Consider the following 19,855-nt stretch of genomic DNA (forward strand, 5'->3'; position numbering starts at 1 on the left):
ACTCACTCTTCTGATTGTGCACATTCCTGACTACGCCTGACTGTGACTCAAGGATTTAAGAAACAGATCCCAGGGCCGCCCTCTCTCTCTATATCTCTGTTTCTTTTTTCTTTGTCTCCATCTCCCTCTCGCTGTCTTTCTCTCGCTGTGTGTGAGCGTGTGTGTGTGGGTGGGCGTATCATCTGCCTCCAATATGAATCCATTTTGATGTAGAACTATGGGTCCTGTTTGATATCAAACGAGGTTTGAGCGAAACGCAGGCCGGCATGTGTCCTCAACAACGGGAGGCAGATCAAGTTTCCACTGGAAAGGCTAAGAACAAAGACACGCTGTAATATGCACCTGCTTGGATCAGCTATACAAATAAGATAAATATTACAGGGTTTGAGTGAACGTTAACAGAGGACAGAGAGAAGCTAAACCCGCCACAGATACACAGCAAAATTAACGAGGCGTCTTCTGCAGTAGGTGCCACAGATATCAGGACAGCGATCGAAGCAGGAGACCTTGAGGAGGCGGCCTCCTCTTTCCTGAGTGAGTGAACAGGGAAAAGGCTCTGTTTAAAACAGGTTGTGGATGAGGGAAGAAAGCGGAGGGGGGAATATTTGAGGGTGTTGAGGGAGTGACCGGTCCTGTACCTCACTCACACGCATGCATGCACGCACACACGTTCACACACAACACACACACACAGCCCCTGGAGGGCCTTGGCTGCTGCTCTACACTGGTGTTGTTGTTGAGAATGGGAGAAGGTGAGGGGAAGGGCAGGAGTGTGCGTGTCGTAGGAGGGGAGGAGGGGAGATGGGGAAGAGGGGCGGGAGTGTATGTGTGCTAGAAGTGAAGGATGGAGAGGAAGGAGGGAAAGAGAGGAGTGGATGTGATCTAGGGGTAGGTGGGTCCAGCTGAGGATGTTAATGATCCAGCTATAGCTCATGAGCTCATGCCCCTGTCCCTCTGTCTCTCCACTGGGACAAGACCATTCACTATCACTCCTCTGATTCTGTTCTCTGTCTTACCACTCTATGTCTCATCCCTCTCCTACTTCAATCCGTTTCTCTTCTCATCTCTTTTTTTCTCATCCCTCTTTTCTCCTTCAATCCATTTCTCCTCTCCTAGTTTCATCATTGCTCCAGTGAGCCTTAGACCTCGTCTCAGAAAATAACAAGCAGATGAATGGCACTGGAGATACTGTATCTGTCAAGCCATGCATGGGAGGACACTCCAATTGGGACTTCAAATCAACCGCTATCATTTAATGGCTCTCCTAGCTCACTAAAACCACAGCCTAAGCTTTAGCTCAGTGGACTAAAACAGTCTTGTGGAAGGCATGAGTCTGTCACACTAGCTCAGTAAAAGCATAGCTATATTCTCCAACAGGACAGCCTACAGATGTCGGATTTTAATTTGAGCCAGTTTGCTACAGCCGGAAAATAATCCTGCAGGAAATGTAAATTGTTATGTGGATTATAATTAATGGATATTTTTATAGTAGTTGATGCATTTTTTCATAAGAGAAAATCAAGTCAGAAATTTCTAAGTGGAAATTACAAACTTCAGATGCCTTATTAAACCTCAGATACACAACATGTTTTAAATGTCCTGCATTGGAGGAAAGTTCTCCTGCAACAGGGTGTTCAAAATATAATCCTACATCTGTAGGAGGTCTTGTGTTGTGTTTTATATGTGTTTTCCAGAGCCACTCTAGAGCCACTGTCTAAGGCCTCTATTCTAGGGGTGAACACAAACCGTAGGCGTGGGTGGATCACATTAATCTCAGTACTAATTGAGCTGTCCGTTAGGGAGAAGGACGAAGTACTGTACAGGCTTTAATGGGCTCCCTGGGGCCACATAAAGTGAACATAGGTTTACTAGTAATTAATGAGTTACAGTAGTGTACACCTTGAATAATGCCTGCCTGACTTCGGCCTAAACAGCTCAGAGCAGCAGGAGCAGGGGAATCGGGGCATGTCACTGCTAATATAAACATAGACACACACAAACACACACACACTAGGAACACACACAGTAATTGCAAAAAGAGGCCTAAAGTGCATGCCAGAATGTTTGTTCGCACACAAAAAAACAAAAAAAACACACACACACACACACACACACACACACACACACACACACACACACACACACACACACACACACACACACACACACACACACACACACACACACACACACACACACACACACACCAACCTCTATAACCCAAACATAAACATACACACGTTCTGTGTCAATATCTTCATCTTTCAAAACATTACCCTTCCTGTACATTAGCTCTTGTCTTTTCACATTGCCTGTTTTTGTTTTCAGCTAGATAGCTGTCAAAACATGGTTTAACATGGCTAAACATAGACATGCTCATATGTTTGCTAATCATGGAATGATTATCCCTTATTATTCAATTCATCCTGCATGCCAGGGATGTTATATACAGTGCCTTCGGAAAGTATTCAGACCCCTTCCCTTTTTTCACATTTTGTTACTTTACAGCCAATTTCAAAAATGTATTAAATAATTTAAAAAAATCGTCAGCAATACCCCATAATGACAAAGGGAAAACAGTTTTTTCCATTTTTTTGGCAAATGTATAAAATATAAAAAAGAGATACCTCATTTACATAAGTATTCACACCCTTTGCTATGAGACTCGGAATTGAGCTTAGGTGCGTCCTGTTTCCATTGATCATCATAGAGATGTTTCTACTACTTGATTGGAATCCACCTGCGGTAAAGTCAATTGATTGGACATGATTTGGAAAGGCACACACCTGCCTATATAAGGTCCCACAGTTGACAATGCATGTCAGAGACAAAAAACCAAGCCATGAGACCAAAGGCATTTTCCGTAGAGCTCCGAGGCAGGATTGGGTTGAGGCACAGATCTGGGGCAGGATACCAAAACATTTCTGCATTATTGAAGGCCCCTAAGAACACAGTGGCCTCCATCATTCTTAAATGGAAGAAGTTTGGAACCACCAAGACTCTTCCTAGAGCTGGCCGCCCGGCTAAAATGAGCAATCGGGGGAGAAGGCCCTTGGTCAGGGATGTGACCAAGAAGCCGATGGTCACTCTGACAGAGCTCTAGAGTTCCTCTGTGGAGATGGGAGAACCTTCCAGAAGGACAACCATCTCTGTAGCACTCCACCAATCAGGCCTTTATGGTAGAGTGGCCAGATGGAAGCCACTCCTCAGGAAAAGGCACATGACAGCCCGCTTGGAGTTTACCAAAAGGCACCTAAAGACAGACCATGAGAAACAAGATTCTCTGGTCTGATGAAACCAAGATTGAACTATTTGGCCTGAATGCCAAGCGTCACGTCTGGAGGAAACCTGGCATCATCCCTACGGTTAAGCATGGTGGTGGCCGCATTATGCTGTAGGGATGTTTTTCAGCGGCAGGGACTTGGAGACTAGTCATAATCGAGGCAAAGATGAGCGGAGTACAGAGAGATCCTTGATGAAAACCTGCTCCAGAGCACTCAGGACCACAGACTGGGGCAAAGGTTTAACTTCCAACAGGACAACAACCCTAAGCATACACCCAAGACAACACAGGAGTGGCTTTGGAACAAATCCCTGAATGTCCCAGTCATCTGAAATCCATAGATTTGGGCCTAATTTATTTATTTCAATTGACTAGCTCAGTACAATTTTAGAAATTGTTTTATTTATATTTTTGTTCAGTATATATATATATATATGCAGTAACTTCATGGCCTCCTAGGGGGCCACGGAGCCCCGGTTGAATAGCCCTTCATTAAATGGTTGTCTGGCTGGCTGCTACTGCCTGAGAAGAATAGGTAATGACTAAAAAAGAATAAAGTCATCAAATAAAAGTGAAGTAATAAACACAAGTGAAATATTCTATTACAGTAAAGTAATGTTAATACATGATGGTTAATAAGTGATACACAGTATTAGTCATTCTCTACCATCATGGGGCTCTTATTAATTGCTTTATTCTGTGTTGTTGAAACATTCAACCCACTGTCAGCATCAGGGAAAAGGCAGGTGGTGGCTGAGGGAGGCTCTAAAATCCTTTTAATGTCATTATTTCATAATGCATTTATGAATGTTTTAAAACATGATGTTTTAAAACATGATCGAAACCAAAATGGAAAACTTTGATTATTTAAAAAAAAAAACACTAATCGCTCAGCACTAGTAACAGATTAATCTTTAGGTGGAGGCTTATACTGTTCCAGACACTGGCTGTGTTCTGATTATCTACCTTTCTCCAGAAGTGTGCACTCATTCACTCACCCTCATGCATTTAAAAGCATTACATTGGTGCAAGGATGGTTGGAGAGCTTTTCCACCATATTCCTCTAACAAGTCCCAGTTTAATAGTATCCACATGTCAGTCATATACACTGAAATATATGGATATTAAATAAGCAGTAAAACAAACAAGTTAAAACATAAGTGGAAAAAAATACAATATTTACATTTACGAATAAGTGGAAATGACTTTAAATCCAAGAGGGACAGTGTACAAGCTCACATTATGGGAGTGAATGAGGGGAGATGGAGGGAGGGAACATGTTATTGGAATAAAATGCAGCCCTGCATGGCTATTTAAAACCATACTGCTCTACCTACCGCCATCTATTCCCTTCATTATCCCTACCTGTAGATATCGCCCAGATCTGACCCTGGCTTTCATGTGGCTAATGAGCTGGGCTGATCCACTTCACTTAACTTGTTATATTAATACAGCATTAATGCTCCAAATCCTAACCTTTCATCAGAGTCCCTTCCTCACTGAACACCTGTGTCCCAAATGGCACCCTATTCCCTACACTCTTTTGACCCACTTGAAACAGTTACTTCGCTACATCTCTTTCCCTTCTCGTTCTTTCAGATTTCTTGCCAATTAGTGGTCTCTCTTCCGTCTCTGTCCGCGTTGATCGACCAAACGGCAGCCGGCCCTCATTCCATTGAACAGAGTCTGACCATTACGCTCACTTTTTCCGTCAATCCATATGATCTTTGTAGCCCACTCTCTTGATCTGTGTCCGATATCATGCACCACGTCACTGGTAGTGTTAGTAATGAGAATTAGAGAGCAGTCTTTATTCAGCTTCTCTCCATCTCATCTTCACTTCAAACACTTAGACAAACACTCACATAGACATACAGTGGGGTCCGAAATTCTTGACACCCTTGATAAAGATGAGCAACATTTTTTATTTTATTTAACTAGGCAAGTCAATTATGAACAAATTCTTATTTACAATGACAGCCTAGGAACAGTGGGTTAACTGCCTTGTTCAGGGGCAGAACAACAGATTTTTACCTTGTCAGCTCAGGGATTCGATCTAGCAACCTTCCGGTTACTGGCCCAACGCTCTAACCTACTAGGCTACATTAATACATTATTCAAATACTGAGCTTTATCTTATGCACATTTTTGGGGGGGAGATTGTATTATTTTATACCAACACAATTCCTCAGAGAAATAGATTTTATTTAACAATATTTAACAAAATGTTTTATGATATTGAAGAACACAATGGGAGGGATCTTAGACCATTCATCCATACAGAATCTCTCCAGATCCTTGATGTCCTTTATCTGCGCTTATGGACTGCCCTCTTCAATTGAAACCACAGGTTTTCAATGGGTTTCAAGTCCGAAGACTGAGATGGCCATTGAATTTTTGGGGATTTTGTGGCCAATTAGTCATTTCTTTGTGGATTTGGATGTGTGCTTGTGGTTATTGTCTTGCTGGAAGATCCATTTGTGCCCAAGTGTCAGCCTCCTAGCAGAGGCAACCAGGTTTTTGTAAACCATATGCCTATTGCCGTCTCAGTCACCAGATCTCAACCCAATTGAACACTTATGAGAGATTCTGGAGCGGTGCCTGAGACAGCGTTCTCCACCACCATCAACAAAACACCAAATTATGGAAATTTTCAATGGAAGAATGGTGTCTCATCTCTCCAATAGAGTTCCAGACACTTGTAGAATCAATGCCAAGGTGCATTGAAGCTGTTCTGGCTCATGGTGGCCCAACGCCCTATTAAGACACGTTATGTTGGTGTTTCCTTTATTTTGTGAGTTACATGTAGCTCAGTATTTGAATTATTCATTTTATACAGTAATGTTTGCTCATCTTTATCAAGGATGTCAATAATTTTGGACCCTGTTGTATATATAGACATGCACATTCTGTCCCACAATAGGTCAAAAGGTCAAAAGAAAACACACACAAACACTAGCCATGCTAATTTCCATACTATTTCCAGAAAAAGCAATTTTGGCACATCTTCATCTTCACCAGCATCATTAAAAGACCCGTGAGGACCAATCGGCATGCGGAGGATCGGAGGAGCAAATTGAATAGAGGCTTTACTATATTCCAAGAATGCTAATTTAATCAATCTCTCAATGCGCCCCTGATTTGCATCCCAATCTGGTTCACAATGAAATCATCAGGCTTGCGCTGCATAGCTCCCCTGCTGTTGTTCCCCGTTCCCAGGCAGCAGAGGAGTAGCAGAGGAGCAGCGGTGGGGCACTGGACCCAGGAATTAGTGGGTTAGTTCATCTCATGACAGTCTATTGTGGAGAGTCAGCGACTCATAAGCAGATGGGTTGATGGAGGTTTGAGTAAAGTCTCAACTAGAGGGAATTGGTGTTTCTCAGATGGATGGATGAAGGGAGGGACCCTGCAATGAACATTGCACCCCCCTCCCCCCTACACATACTAAAATAAATAAAATAACAATTATTTGAGCTGTTTTGCCATAATATGGACTTGGTCTTTTACCAAATAGGGCTAACTTCTGTATACCAACCCTACATTGTCACAACACAACTGATTGGCTAAAACACATTAACAAGGCACACCTGTTAATTGAAATGCATTCCAGGTGACTACCTCATGAAGCTGTTTGAGAGAATGACAAGAGTGTGCAAAGCTGTCATCAAGGCTAATCGTGGCTACTTTGAAGAATCTCAATATAAATTATATTTTGATTTGTTTAACACTTTTTTGGTTCCTACATGATTCCATATGTGTTATTTCATAGTTTTAATGCCTTCACTATTATTCTACAATATAGAAAATAGTAAAAATAAAGAAAAACCCTGAAATGAGTAGGTGTGTCCAAACTTTTGACTGGTACTGTGTATATATATATATAATTGTTTTCCCCTACTTCTACTTCTGTACAAGTACAGCCGACAGAGTTCCGAGAAAATGACTAGTTACTAAAAAACAATGACTTGAGAACATGTAAAGTGTTACTTGTAGCGTGTTACTACCCACGTCTGCATTGAAATAATGTAACGTATGAATAATGTACATACGTCTATACTATATGTATATGCATACACACTGACTCAAACATGTTTGGTTTTTAACAAAACACCCATTGACAGCAAAGCAGCACTGTTTACAGTATGCCACCTTTCCCTTTAGCTGAGAGAGAATAAGAGCTTTCAGACTGAATAAATTATTTTTCACGGGCCTCAAAAGGAAGCGACAGTCAGTAATTGCCCCATTATGTTGTGTCTTTCACAGGGTCACTGCTCGGCTCATTTGCATCTGCCTTTGCTGCCTCCTCTGTCTGTCTGTCTGTAACCAGGCCTCTTTCACACTGATAGCCCCAGTGAACAGTTCTGTTAGTGTGCCAGCCACAAGTCCTAATAACGGATTATGATGCTGCAGCCTAGCTGCTCCTCTCGTCCGCCAGGCAGCTACATAGGGGGACTTTCAAGTCCTTTCATTACCCAAATGCTTTCATCCTACTCCTGTGACTAATGTGGAACTATAGGAAATAGCCATAGGCTGTATATTATTTTTGTATGTATCCACCATCGGGCAAATATGAAAAGTGGTGAGCCATTGGTTTCATTATCAATGGGCTTCCAAAGGGAAATTATATGTAACGACAATTATAAATGTAAGTCTGGATTCATGAGAAAGGGTAATGACAACACAACAGTTTTTTTTTTTTAGGAAATAATCCTGTGTAAATGGATAACGACTACAATTATGAATACAATAACAATAATTTAAAAAAACATTATGGCTTTATATGTCTTTGTTCAGTGATCAATGTTTTTTCTTCTTTAAAAGGAAATATATGAAACAAGGGGTACTGGAGAATTACTCCTTTACTACTACAGAAATGCATGTTGCAGAAAATCACAAATACTCATATACTGTATTTCTTGTCTCAAATTCCTTTATATCAGTGAGCTTTCAGTGAGGTTTCAATCTGGAGCCATAGAAAATACTATATTTTATTAAGTCTGACGCCAAACTCAGTCACAAGAATAGATCAGAGAAGTTCAGAGCAATGATTTCATCTTTTACCTAATGGTCTCAGTTGGTAGTGACATTTATGACTCATGGTGCTGAGTAGACTGAGTCAGAGGCTGTGTCCCAAATGGAAGTATATTCCCTATATAGTGCACTAGGGTCCATAGGGCTCTGGTCAAAAGTAGTGGACTATATAGGGAGTACGGTGTAATGCAGCCATGGTTCCACTGTGTGGTTCCCCTGTGGGGCTCAAAGAGTAGGTAGGCAATATGGTAATGGCTGGTAAATGTGTCTGTCTGGCTTATCAGTTCCCTATCTAGAAGTTGAGACTTACATTAATGACTTACGGTAATATCTGACTTCAACCTTTATTTCAATCTAAACCCCTCTGTTCAGTGTCCAGTGGATTTGGTAACTCTATATCATCATAGAGACATGGTTGGCTACAGTTCTCGACTTTGGCAGGAGCTCACTGGAGCTGAGTACCGGTACCTCAAATGTTCCAATGGAATTGGTGGAATTATATCAAACACAGCAAGCACATTTCCATGTGTTTGACGTGATTCCATTCCATTGACTCCATTCCGGCAATTATTATGAGCCGTCCACCCCTCACCAGCCACAGGTTGGCATTTAGTGGGTTGACTCATGTACTGGGAGCAGCTCTGTGTCACGAATCCCGCTTCCTGAGTCTGTTTTTGCCTGTGTTCTGTCCTGGAGTGTTTTTTCCGGTGTCCTGGAACGCACCCTGTCTGGTTGCCGGGCGACGTAGCTGGTTGGGAGATCTCTGATTTACCGCACCTGTTTCCAATCCGCTATCTGCACACCTGGTCCTGATCATCACCCCTCCACTTCATAAGCACTGACCTGACATCCATTCCCTGCCGGATCGTTAGCCATGAACAGTATGTTGTGCCAGTGTATCAGCCTCCAGTTTGATAGAGTTTGTTTTGTTGTTTTGTACGTTTTGCTTGCCTTGAACTCACCTCCGTTTTTTCTGTCTACAGTCATTCACCCGGAACACTCATCTCATCCCTACCTGGTCGTCGGTGACTTCAGTTACTTCATTGGATCTGCCTATTCAATCCCATCAACTCACCTCCGCTGCCCGCTCCGTCACTTGGATTTTTCCATCACTACATTCAAACTTGTAAATAAATACTCACCTTCGTCTTACTCTCCTTGTCCTGGTCTGCTTCTGGGTTCAACTTTAGAAAACCGTGACACTCTGAAGGGTAGTCACTAGCTGTCACAGCCACAAATTCATAAAATCAGATTTTAAACCTAACCCTAACCTTAACCCTAACCGTAACCACACTGCTAACAATCTGCCTATAACCCTAACATTAAATTAAGACCAAGAAGCTCATTTTGGTTTTCATGAATTTTTACAATATACTGCCAATTTTGACTTTGCAGCTGGCCCATCTAGTGGAAATTGCTCTGCTCTGCCTCCAGGACAAGAATCATCCCAATAAACGTCAACCTGCTCACCAGCCTCCTTTAATAGGAGATAATAATATGTAAATATGCTAAATGCACTTTATCCCATCATTGCGTACAATGCAGTGCTGACTTACTCCCATGAGTCATCACAGATATGAAGCTTTTGTCTGGCATTGAGTGAACAGGAATGAACTGAGGCTTCGTCCCAAATGGCATCCTATTCCCTTTATAGTGCACTACTTGTCACCAGGCCCCATAGGGCTCTGGTCAAAAGTAGTGGTTTACGGAATAGGGTGCCATTTGGGACATAGCCTGAATGTGTGCTGTGCCTCATTGTGAATGTGTGCTGTGCCTCATTGAAGAACAGACAGATATTTATGAGACCTGAACAACATTGACATTTTCCTCTTGTGGTGCAATGTCTCTGACATGACAGGAAGTACAGTATGTAGATATTCTTTTTTGGAAAATGATGAATATAGGCTAGTGAAATGAATGTAAGACAGCAGAAAATTCAATATTACACCAATGGTATAGAGAGGGGTTGTTGCAACATTGAGGTAAAATAAGAAACATAGAACTACAGTGTCTTCAGAAATGATTAATACCCCTTAACTTATTCCACATTTTGGTGTGTTACAGCCTGAATTGTAGTTTTTTCTCTAAGCATGACCATCATCTATATACCACATTTTTACCAAACTAGTTTTTTTTGTGTTAGCAATTGGACATTGTTCTTAGGGGGGGCTAGTTACCCCAAGTTACCCTATACGTTCCGTGAGATAATCTTAATCAGCTAACCTCACTTTTGGTGAATATTTTGAAGCATTTATGTAATCAAAACAAGTACATGTAATCAAAACAAGTACATAAAGCATATAAAGGCTTCATAATTCATAAAGGTGATGTTAACTGACTGATATTATCTCATAGGAAAAAAACGTAAAAGATATCCTAAGCCTGTATTAACCTCAGGCCTTATTTTTGGCGTATATCTCAAAACCCCATTCTTTCCCCATTAATTTCCCAAACCGGAATGGCTAACGAACCAGAGGTAGAAAATGCTAACTCATTTCTGTTTTTCAGGTCTACAAGCTGGCGAGTTCTATTGGTGTGGGTTTGTGCACTAGGTCGGTAGAGGAAATAAGATAATATAATGATAATACCACAGGCTAGTTGCACTAATTACATTTTGGATTTTGGGAATTATTTGGATACCCACTCATCCACAACATGCATCAAAATCTTAATTACAATGGGAATTATTACATGTAGCGATGTACAGTGCATTCAGAAAGTATTCAGACCACTTGACTTTTTCCACATTTTGTTATGTTACAGCCTTATTCTAAAATATATATATATTTTAAGTATCCTCATCAATCTACACACAATAGCCCATAATGACAAAGTGAAAACAGATTTTTAGAAATGTTTGCAGATTTATAAAACATTAAAAACAGAAATACCTTATTTAAATAAGTATTCAGACCCTTTGCTGTGAGACTCAAAACTGAGCTCATGTGCATCATGTTTCCATTGATCATCCTTGAGATGTTTCTACAACTTGATTGGGGTAGACCTGTGGTACATTCAATTGATTGGACATGATTTGGAAAGGCACACACCTGTCTATATAAGGTCCCACAGTTGACAGTGCATGTCAGAGCAAAAACCAAGCCATGAGCTCAAAGGAATTGTCCGTAGATCTCCAAGACAGGAATTTGTCGAGGCACAGATCTGGGGAAGCATTGAAGGTCCCCAATAACACAGTGGCTTCCATCATTCTTAAATGAAAAAAGTTTGGAACCACCAAGACTCTTCCTAGAACAAGAACCCGATGGTCACTCTGACAGAGCTCCAGAGTTCCTCTGTGGAGATGGGAGAACCTTCCCAAAAGGACAACCATCTCTGCATCACTCCACCAATCAGACCTTTATGGTAGAGTGGCAAATGGAAGCCACTCTTCAGAAAAAGCACATGACAGCACACTTGGAGTTCACCAAAGGGCACCTAAAGGACTATCAGACCATGAGAAACAAGATTCTCTGGTCTGATGAAACCAAGATTTAACTTTTTGGCCTGAATGCCAAGCGTCATGTGTGGAGGAAACCTGGCACCATCCCTACGGTGAATCATAGTGGTGGCAGAATCATGCTGTGGGGATGTTTTTCAGCGGCAGGGAATGGGAAACTAGTCAAGTTTGAGGGAAAGATGAACAGAGCAAAGTACAGTGAGAGCCTTGATGAAAACCTGCTCCAGAGCACTCATGATCTCAGACTGGTGCAAAGGTTCACCTTCCAACAGGACAATGACTCTAAGCACACAACCAAGACAACGTAGGAGTGGCTTCAGGACAAGTCTCTGAATGTCGTTGAGCGGCCCAGCCAAAGCCCAGACTTGAACTCTATCGAACATCTCTGGAGGGACCTGAAAATAGCTGTGCAGCAATGCTCCCCATCCAACCTGACAGAGCATGAGAGGATCTGCTGAGAGAAATGGGAGAAACTCCCCAAATACATGTGTGCCAAGCTTGTAGCATCATACCCAAGAAGACTGGAGGCTGTCATCGCTGCCAAAGGTGCTTCAACAAATTACTGAGTAAAGGGTCTGAATACTTATGTAAATGTGATATTTCAGATTTTTTTTTAAATACATTTGCAAACATTTCTAAAAAACTGTTTTTGCTTGTTCATTATGGGGTTGATGTAGATTGATGAGGGGGAAAAAAGATTGAATAAATGTTAGAATAAGGCTTTAACGTAACAAAATGTAGAAAAGGTCATGGGGTCTGAATACTTTCCGAATGCACTGTAATATTGAAGAAACTTTTATTACGTTAACCATTCTATATTTTTCCTGTTTTCTTGTGGACATGTTGCGTCGGTTGGGCAGCATCCCATGACTGTTGATAAGTGTCCACCGACAGACACCAGTACAATATGTTCTCAAAATCTGCCATATCTAGCCTACACAGTAGCTTACACCATAACAGAAAACAATAAATTATACAGTAATTTGGGGTATTATCAACAGTAAAATACTCTGAAATGTTTTACAGCAGCATGCTATAAATTATGGTGCATTGTGGGAAAATGTTGTGGGCGGTGCAAATAATTGCTGCATTTCAAATGGTACTGTAATTCCACACCACAAAATGCAACAAAAAATACCTTTGACCACTAGTGGTTGCATGGTATTGCTGTTTCTGTCTCATTAACATATTTTGAGGTGTGTCTTATGAGAGGCTATATTTGTTGCACCCATGAGTAAGAATGCTGTACCAATTTAACTCATGTGTTGATAGTGTCCCCATCAACTTGTACAGGGTACTGATTGGAGATGCAGCAAGCCTTAAACATTTTTGCCATAACCTTTTGGTCTGTTTTGCCCAGTAGTTGCTTCCAGTTTAGAAGCCTTTATTAAGTGATATAAAATAATAAATGTGTATTAATATACTGTAATATGTACCATTTCACCTAGCAGCCAAACTTATAATTACAGTAAAATGCTGATGAAATACAAACCCCTCCCCTCAATGCATTTCATTCAATCATGCAATGATTCATTCATTCATTTCGATTACAGTAGCATTGACATTTTTTTACAGTATAATGCAGTCAATTTTACATTATTGTACTGTGTCATTACTTGCCGTATATATAGTATATTAGGTGTACTGTAATATGAAATACAGAATTGTACATGCCACCGAGCTGCCTGTAAACTACTGTCAAATTCACAGTAACCCTTTTAGATAGGAACAGTTTATAATTTTTTTTAAATAAATATGGGGTATATATTTAAGGCTGAATGTATTCACCAAACGGCAAGAAATAAACCATAAATGGCCCTAACTAAACAGTAGATAGGTCACGTATTGTGGACACGTGACCAAATCAAATATTAACAGAAACGGATTAAATAATTAAATTTCTATGAAGAAAAATGTATTAGCCCTATGCTATAGGCTGCCTGTATTATCCCCGCTGAACAGAAAATATGCAGGCCTTCCGAATGTTTTCAATGTTGTCCGGACCTTTAGGGCTTAGGCTACTATAAGTCACCTTGGGAAAATGAATGAACAGGGCAAGTGATGGCGCAAAAAGGCTACAATTTCATCCAACAACCGGAGTAGCACACACAGCTCAAGACCTCGAATGAGAACTACTCACATGACTATGGTGAAGCCTAGAACTGCAATGACACTTATTTATTTAGGTTATTTTCAAAAAATTCCCTTCCGCAATAGAAGTGTATAAATGACACGGTGCATGGTTTGGATGATGTGCAAGGCCCTGCAGTTGATGACTGTGTATGTAGAAACGAATGTTTTATCTAACAGCCATCTGCATGGCTCTGCAGTGCTATGATGGTTCAATACGAACCCACATCATAGCCTATGCATGGCTGAATTCAGCTACATTCTACATTCATGTAAACAGTGTATGGAGGAGAAGGTCGGTGTTTGCTATGTATAGCTATTGCTGTGATATGATGGTAGGCTATTTAGTGTGAGTTTGTGGGATAGTATAGGCTTATTATTGACGTAGCCTTTATCCGGCCTTTTTTTAGGTCCTGTAAGAGAGCATCTAGCTAATCATTGATGTGAAAAGTAGGCTATTCGTTTACACGTGATGATTTACGTCCATTCCACCGTGGGTGGCTTACCTTCTGTTGTCGTCTCGCCATATCGGTGGGCTGTTTTGCATTGAAAGGGTATGCAATGCACCGCATCACAAATACATATAGTTGCAACTTCTTTTTGCGCTCCTCTTCTTCCTTCTGCAAATTCGCCTCCTCCACCTTCTCCTGCTCGCTGGCAGCTGACGGGCTCGGGCTGGTCGGGCGAGCGCTACTGCGGCTGCTGCTGGGCGCAAGCCCGCCGGAGCTCTCGCTGGTCCGGCTTGGAGAGATGCGGGCTCCGCTCTGGGGTGCCGATGCCTCCTTGTGATGGTGTTCCTCCTCCACCATCCCACCATCCGATTCCTCCTCGCTGGATGACGGATCCAACATTTTGCTGCCTTACAGAGGATGTAGCCTTGCAGAACTCCTATTCTCAAAATTTGTGAATTTGATAAGAATTCGGATTGTAACCTAAACTGAATGTAAACCTGTATCTGCTTAAGAATTGAATATAATCCTCGAATCGAAAGAAAACTGAATCTGTTGAGCCTTTTCTGAAGGATGCCAGAAAATACAACTTATGCATGGAGAGAGAGCTGAGATGCTGCACGCGCACAGACACAGCACATCAATCTCCGCCTGCACCACAGACGCGGATGTGCGAGAAGGAGGGAGGGGGGCGCCTATGAGTGAAAGCAGCGGATGTGCGAGGAGGAGGGGGGGGGGGTGGCGCTTATGAGTGAAAGCAGCGGATATGCTAGAAGGAGGGAGGGGGGGGGCGCCTATGAGTGAAAGCAGACCCTTCAATGAAAAGCGCGAGCGATGGCCTCTTCCTGTCAGCAGAGCTCTAGAACAGGCGCAGGCGCGAGAAGAGGAACTGGCCATGGTGCTGAATCTGTTCGCTGGCGTCTGCCTTCGCTCGGTAGAGTATTTTTTATTTAATATTTTATTTAAATAGGCAAGTCAGTTAAGAACTAATTCTTATTTACAATGACGGCCTACACCAGCCAAACCCAGACGACACTGGGCCAATTGTGCGCCGCCCTATGGGACTCCCAATCACGGCCGGTTGTGATACAGCCTGGGTAAAGCAAGGGTTACACCCGTTGACTTTGAACGAATGCCGATTTTTGACCACTGTATTTGTTGATGTTTTGTTACAGTGTACTGTGTCCACTGTGTCCACTGTGCCACTCACAGGAGGCCTAAATTGTTTCACATCTCCATTTCAAATTAATTTATGTGAATTCACAATTCAATTCAGTTGGGGTTTAAGTTACATGTAAATACACTCCTCTATATGTATTTGTTTGGACAGTGAAGCTAACATGCTGACCACACCGTTCGCCTCACGTGCACGAGAATTGCAAAATATATGTACACATACATGTAATTCAATCATTGCATCCACACTGCTGGCACGTGTCAACGAGCATCTGCATAGCCAGACGCTAAAATAGAACTTGGTTCCACTTGTGACGCTGGACACGCTGCAAGTCCCGCCTCGCCCATCTCCTCATTGGTTTTTAGGAGCACAGTTCATTGAAAGGTCCCAGCTTCAGTCCAGCTGGTGGTGGTAATGCACCTTAACACTTCTTGTCAATAGGGGGGCGCTGTTTTCACTTTGGAAAAAATCGTGCCCAAATGAAGCGGCCTCGCACTCTTTTCTACATCATACAATATGCATATTATTATTACTATTGGATAGAAAACACTCAGAAGTTTCTAAAACTGTTTGAATTATATCTGTGAGTAAAACAGAACTCATTTTGCAGCAAACTTCCATATAGGAAGTGAAAAATCTGAAAACGAGGCTCTGTTTCAGGGCCTGCCTATTCAACTGGCTTTTATTTATCGATATGCATGCACTTCGTACGCCTTCCACTAGATGTCAACAGGCAGTGGAAGGTGGAATGGGGTGTCTAGCGTGATCTGAGCCCGAACAAGAGCTTTTGGAGTGACAGGTCCGGAATTTTCTTTGTCTTCGAAGGCGCGCGGCGGAGCTCGACATTGTCTTCTGAAAAGCGTTCGGTTTACACGGCGAATATCTCCGGCTCTGATTTTATTTGATACATATGATAATAACATCATAAAGTAGGTTTTTTCAACCAAGTTTTATCAGTTTATTCAACGTTTATTGGGACTTTTGGAGTTTTCCGTTCTTTGCGTCAAGAGAGGATGGGAATGTTAGCAACCTTGGCTAGCATTGTGGAGCGAATTCGACAGAAGAAATGGACATTCTAAAACCAAACAACGATTTATTCTGGACCAAGGACTCCTTGTACAACATTCTGATGGAAGCTCAGCAAAAGTAAGAAAACATTTATGATGTTATTTCGTATTTCTGTGTAAAATGTTGACTCCTATTCTCCGCCGTTTTGGTGAGCGCTGTCTCACAATAACGCAAGCTGTATGTTATGGTAAAGTTATTTTTAAAAATCTAACACAGCGGCTGCATTAAGAACCAGTGCATCTTTCATTTGCCATACAACAAGTATTTTTATGTAAAGTTTATGATGAGTTCTTTGGTCAGATTAGGTGAGTGTCCAAAATATCTCCGGAGATTCTGGTGAATCGATGTTACGTATTCACAATGTATAACCAGGATTTGTAGCTATAAATATGCACATTTTCGAACAAAACATAATTGTATTGTATAACATGATGCTATAAGACTGTCATCTGATGAATTTGTTCAAGGTTAGTGATTAATTGTATATCCTTTGCTGGTTTTTGCGAAAGCTACCTTTGCGGTGAATAAATGCGTTTGTGTGTTTGGCTATTGTGGTAAGCTAATATAATTCTATATTGTGTTTTCGCTGTAAAACACTTAAAAAATCGGAAATATTGGCTGGATTCACAAGATGTTTATCTTTTATTTGCTGTACACCATGTATTTTTCATAAATGTTTTATGATGAGTATTTATGTATTTCACGTTGCTCTCTGTAATTATTCTGGCTGCTTTGGTGCTATTTTTGATGGTGGCTGCAATGTAAAACTATGATTTATACCTCAAATATGCACATTTTCGAACAAAACATAAATGTATTGTATAACATGTTATAAGACTGTCATCTGATGAAGTTGTTTCTTGGTTAGTGACTAATTTTATCTCTATTTTGTCGGTTTTGTGAAAGCTACCTATGCGGTGGAAACATGGTGAAAATATGCGGTTGTGTGTTTGGCTATTGTGGTTAGCTAATAGAAATACATATTGTGTTTTCGCTGTAAAACATTTTAAAAATTGGAAATGATGGCTGGATTCACAAGATGTTTATCTTTCATTTGCTGTATTGGACTTGTGATTTCATGAAAATTATATTATATGATATCCCTGTCCCGTTAGGCTAGGCTATGCTAGTCAGCTTTTTTGATGAGGAGGATCCCGGATCCGGGAGAGAGAAGCGGTAGAGTTAAAGTTGGTTGCCAACCGCCGTATGAAGTCCAAAGAAGAAGAAGACTGACGGAAAGATTACTAGTTCCACAACATTTTAGCCAATTACCTAGTTACCTAGTTAGTTATCTGCCAGGAGGGTAAAACGTGGCTGCAAGTGTATCTTCCAGTAAGGCAATAACCCCAAGCACACAACAAAATCCACAAAGAAATGGTTAATTAACCACAAAATCAAAATGTTGCAATGGCCATCTCAGTCTTTGGACTTCAACCCCATTGAAAACCTGTGGTTTGAATTGAAGAGGGCAGTCCTTAAGCACAGATGAAAGATATGAAGGATCTGGAAAGATTCTGTATAGAGGGATGGTCTAAGATCCCTCCCAATGTGTTCTCCAATCTCAGAAAACATTTTATTTTTAAATGCTCCATGTCATTATCCTTGCAAGGTGAAGTTGCTGGAGTATTAAAAATAAACGATCCAATCATTTTGACCTCTTTTTTTTAATTACTTGTTAAACTAACTCTAAGCTGTTGTATTAGTATAAAATAAAATACATTTTATTTAAAAATGTCCGGAGCTGCCAGAGTCGCCCTCCTGTCCGGAGCTGCCAGAGTCGCCCTCCTTTCGGGAGCTGCCAGAGTCGCCCTCCTGTCCGGAGCTGCCAGAGTCACCCTCCTGTCCGGGGCCCGCGGCGAGGGTCCCTGCTCCAGAGGCGCCACCTAAGTGGGCCAAGCCTAAAGTGGAGCGGGGTCCACGTCCCGCACCAGAGCCGCCACCGCGGAGAAATGCCCACCCAGACCCTCCCATATAGGCTTAGGTTTGCGGCCGGGAGTCCGCACCTTTGGGGGGGGGGGGGGGGGGGGTTCTGTCACGCCCTGACTTTAGTTATATTTGTTTTCTTCATTATTTGGTTAGGTCAGGGTGTGACAAGGGTGGTTAGTTTAGTTTTTGTATTGTTTAGGGTTTTTGTCTTGTCCAGGTTTTTTTTGTTTATCTATGGGGATTTTGTATTGTCTAGGGGAATGTAGGTTTATGGTGGCCTGAATTGGTTCCCAATCAGAGACAGCTGTTTATCGTTGTCTCTGATTGGGCATCCTATTTAGGTTGCCATTTTCCATTTTGGTTTTGTGTGTAGTTGTCCATGTTTAGTTGCCTGTGAGCACTACGTTGGCTTCACGTTTCGTTTGCTATTTTGTTAGTAGTTTAGTGTTCATTCTTTTTTTAATAAAGAAGTATGTACGCTCAAAACGCTGTGCCTTGGTCCACTCCTTTAAACGGCCGTGACATCGAGGCATGGTTCACATCAGGCAATGCTTCTTGTGAATAGCAAACTCCAATTTTGTGAGTGTTTTTTATAGGGCAAGGCAGCTCTAACCAACATCTCCAATCTTGTCTCATTGATTGGACTCCAGATTAGCTGACTCCTGACTCCAATTAGCTTTTGGAGAAGTCATTAGCCTAGGGGTTCACATACTTTTTCCAACCTACTCTGTGAATGTTTAAATGTTGTATTCAATATAGACAGGAAAATACAATCATTTGTGTGTTATTAGTTTAGGCACACTATGTTTGTCTATTGTTGTGACTTAGATGAAGATCAGATCAAATTTGATTTATTTGCAAAGGGTTCACATACTTTTTCTTGCCACTGTAGCTCAGTATTTGTATAATTTATTGTTGGCTAATCTTTATCAAGGGATCGAATAATTCCAGACCTTGATTATGGAACAGGTTGCAGCTGGTGGGGATCTGCTCTACCTCCAGCACACCTGTCTCCACTCAAACAATCTCAGACAATCTCATACACACACACACACACACACACACACACACACACACATTATACACTATTTTTGTGTCAGTTCCTCTTTGTGTGTGTGTGTGTGTCATTTATTTTCATCCCTGCAGTTTTGCTAAATTAAATTATTAATTCACTCTAAGTGTTACATCTGCTCCTGCCACGCCCACTACTTCTCATCCTGTGTCTCCCTAACCTGCCACCACTCCCCCAGTGCTCTCCCCCCCTCTCTCTCTCTCTCTCTCTCTCTGTGTGTGTGTGTGTGTGTGTGTGTGTGTGTGTGTGTGTGTGTGTGTGT

General features: G+C 41.6%; 1 protein-coding gene across 7 annotated transcripts in view; it reads right to left on the reverse strand.

The window, feature by feature from the left end:
- Window positions 1-14,752, reverse strand: part of LOC120025942 (calcium-dependent secretion activator 1-like) — a 145,903-nt gene extending 131,151 nt beyond the window's left edge. For all 7 annotated transcript variants that reach the window (XM_038970729.1, XM_038970713.1, XM_038970696.1 and 4 more), the window contains exon 1: window positions 14,408-14,752. In XM_038970729.1, coding sequence (XP_038826657.1) covers window positions 14,408-14,752 — 345 coding nt within the window. The remainder of the gene's footprint in view (window positions 1-14,407) is intronic.
- Window positions 14,753-19,855: the final 5,103 nt, after the last annotated feature.

Source organism: Salvelinus namaycush, chromosome 2 (assembly GCF_016432855.1).
Source record: "Salvelinus namaycush isolate Seneca chromosome 2, SaNama_1.0, whole genome shotgun sequence".
Taxonomy (NCBI): Eukaryota; Metazoa; Chordata; class Actinopteri; order Salmoniformes; family Salmonidae; genus Salvelinus; species Salvelinus namaycush.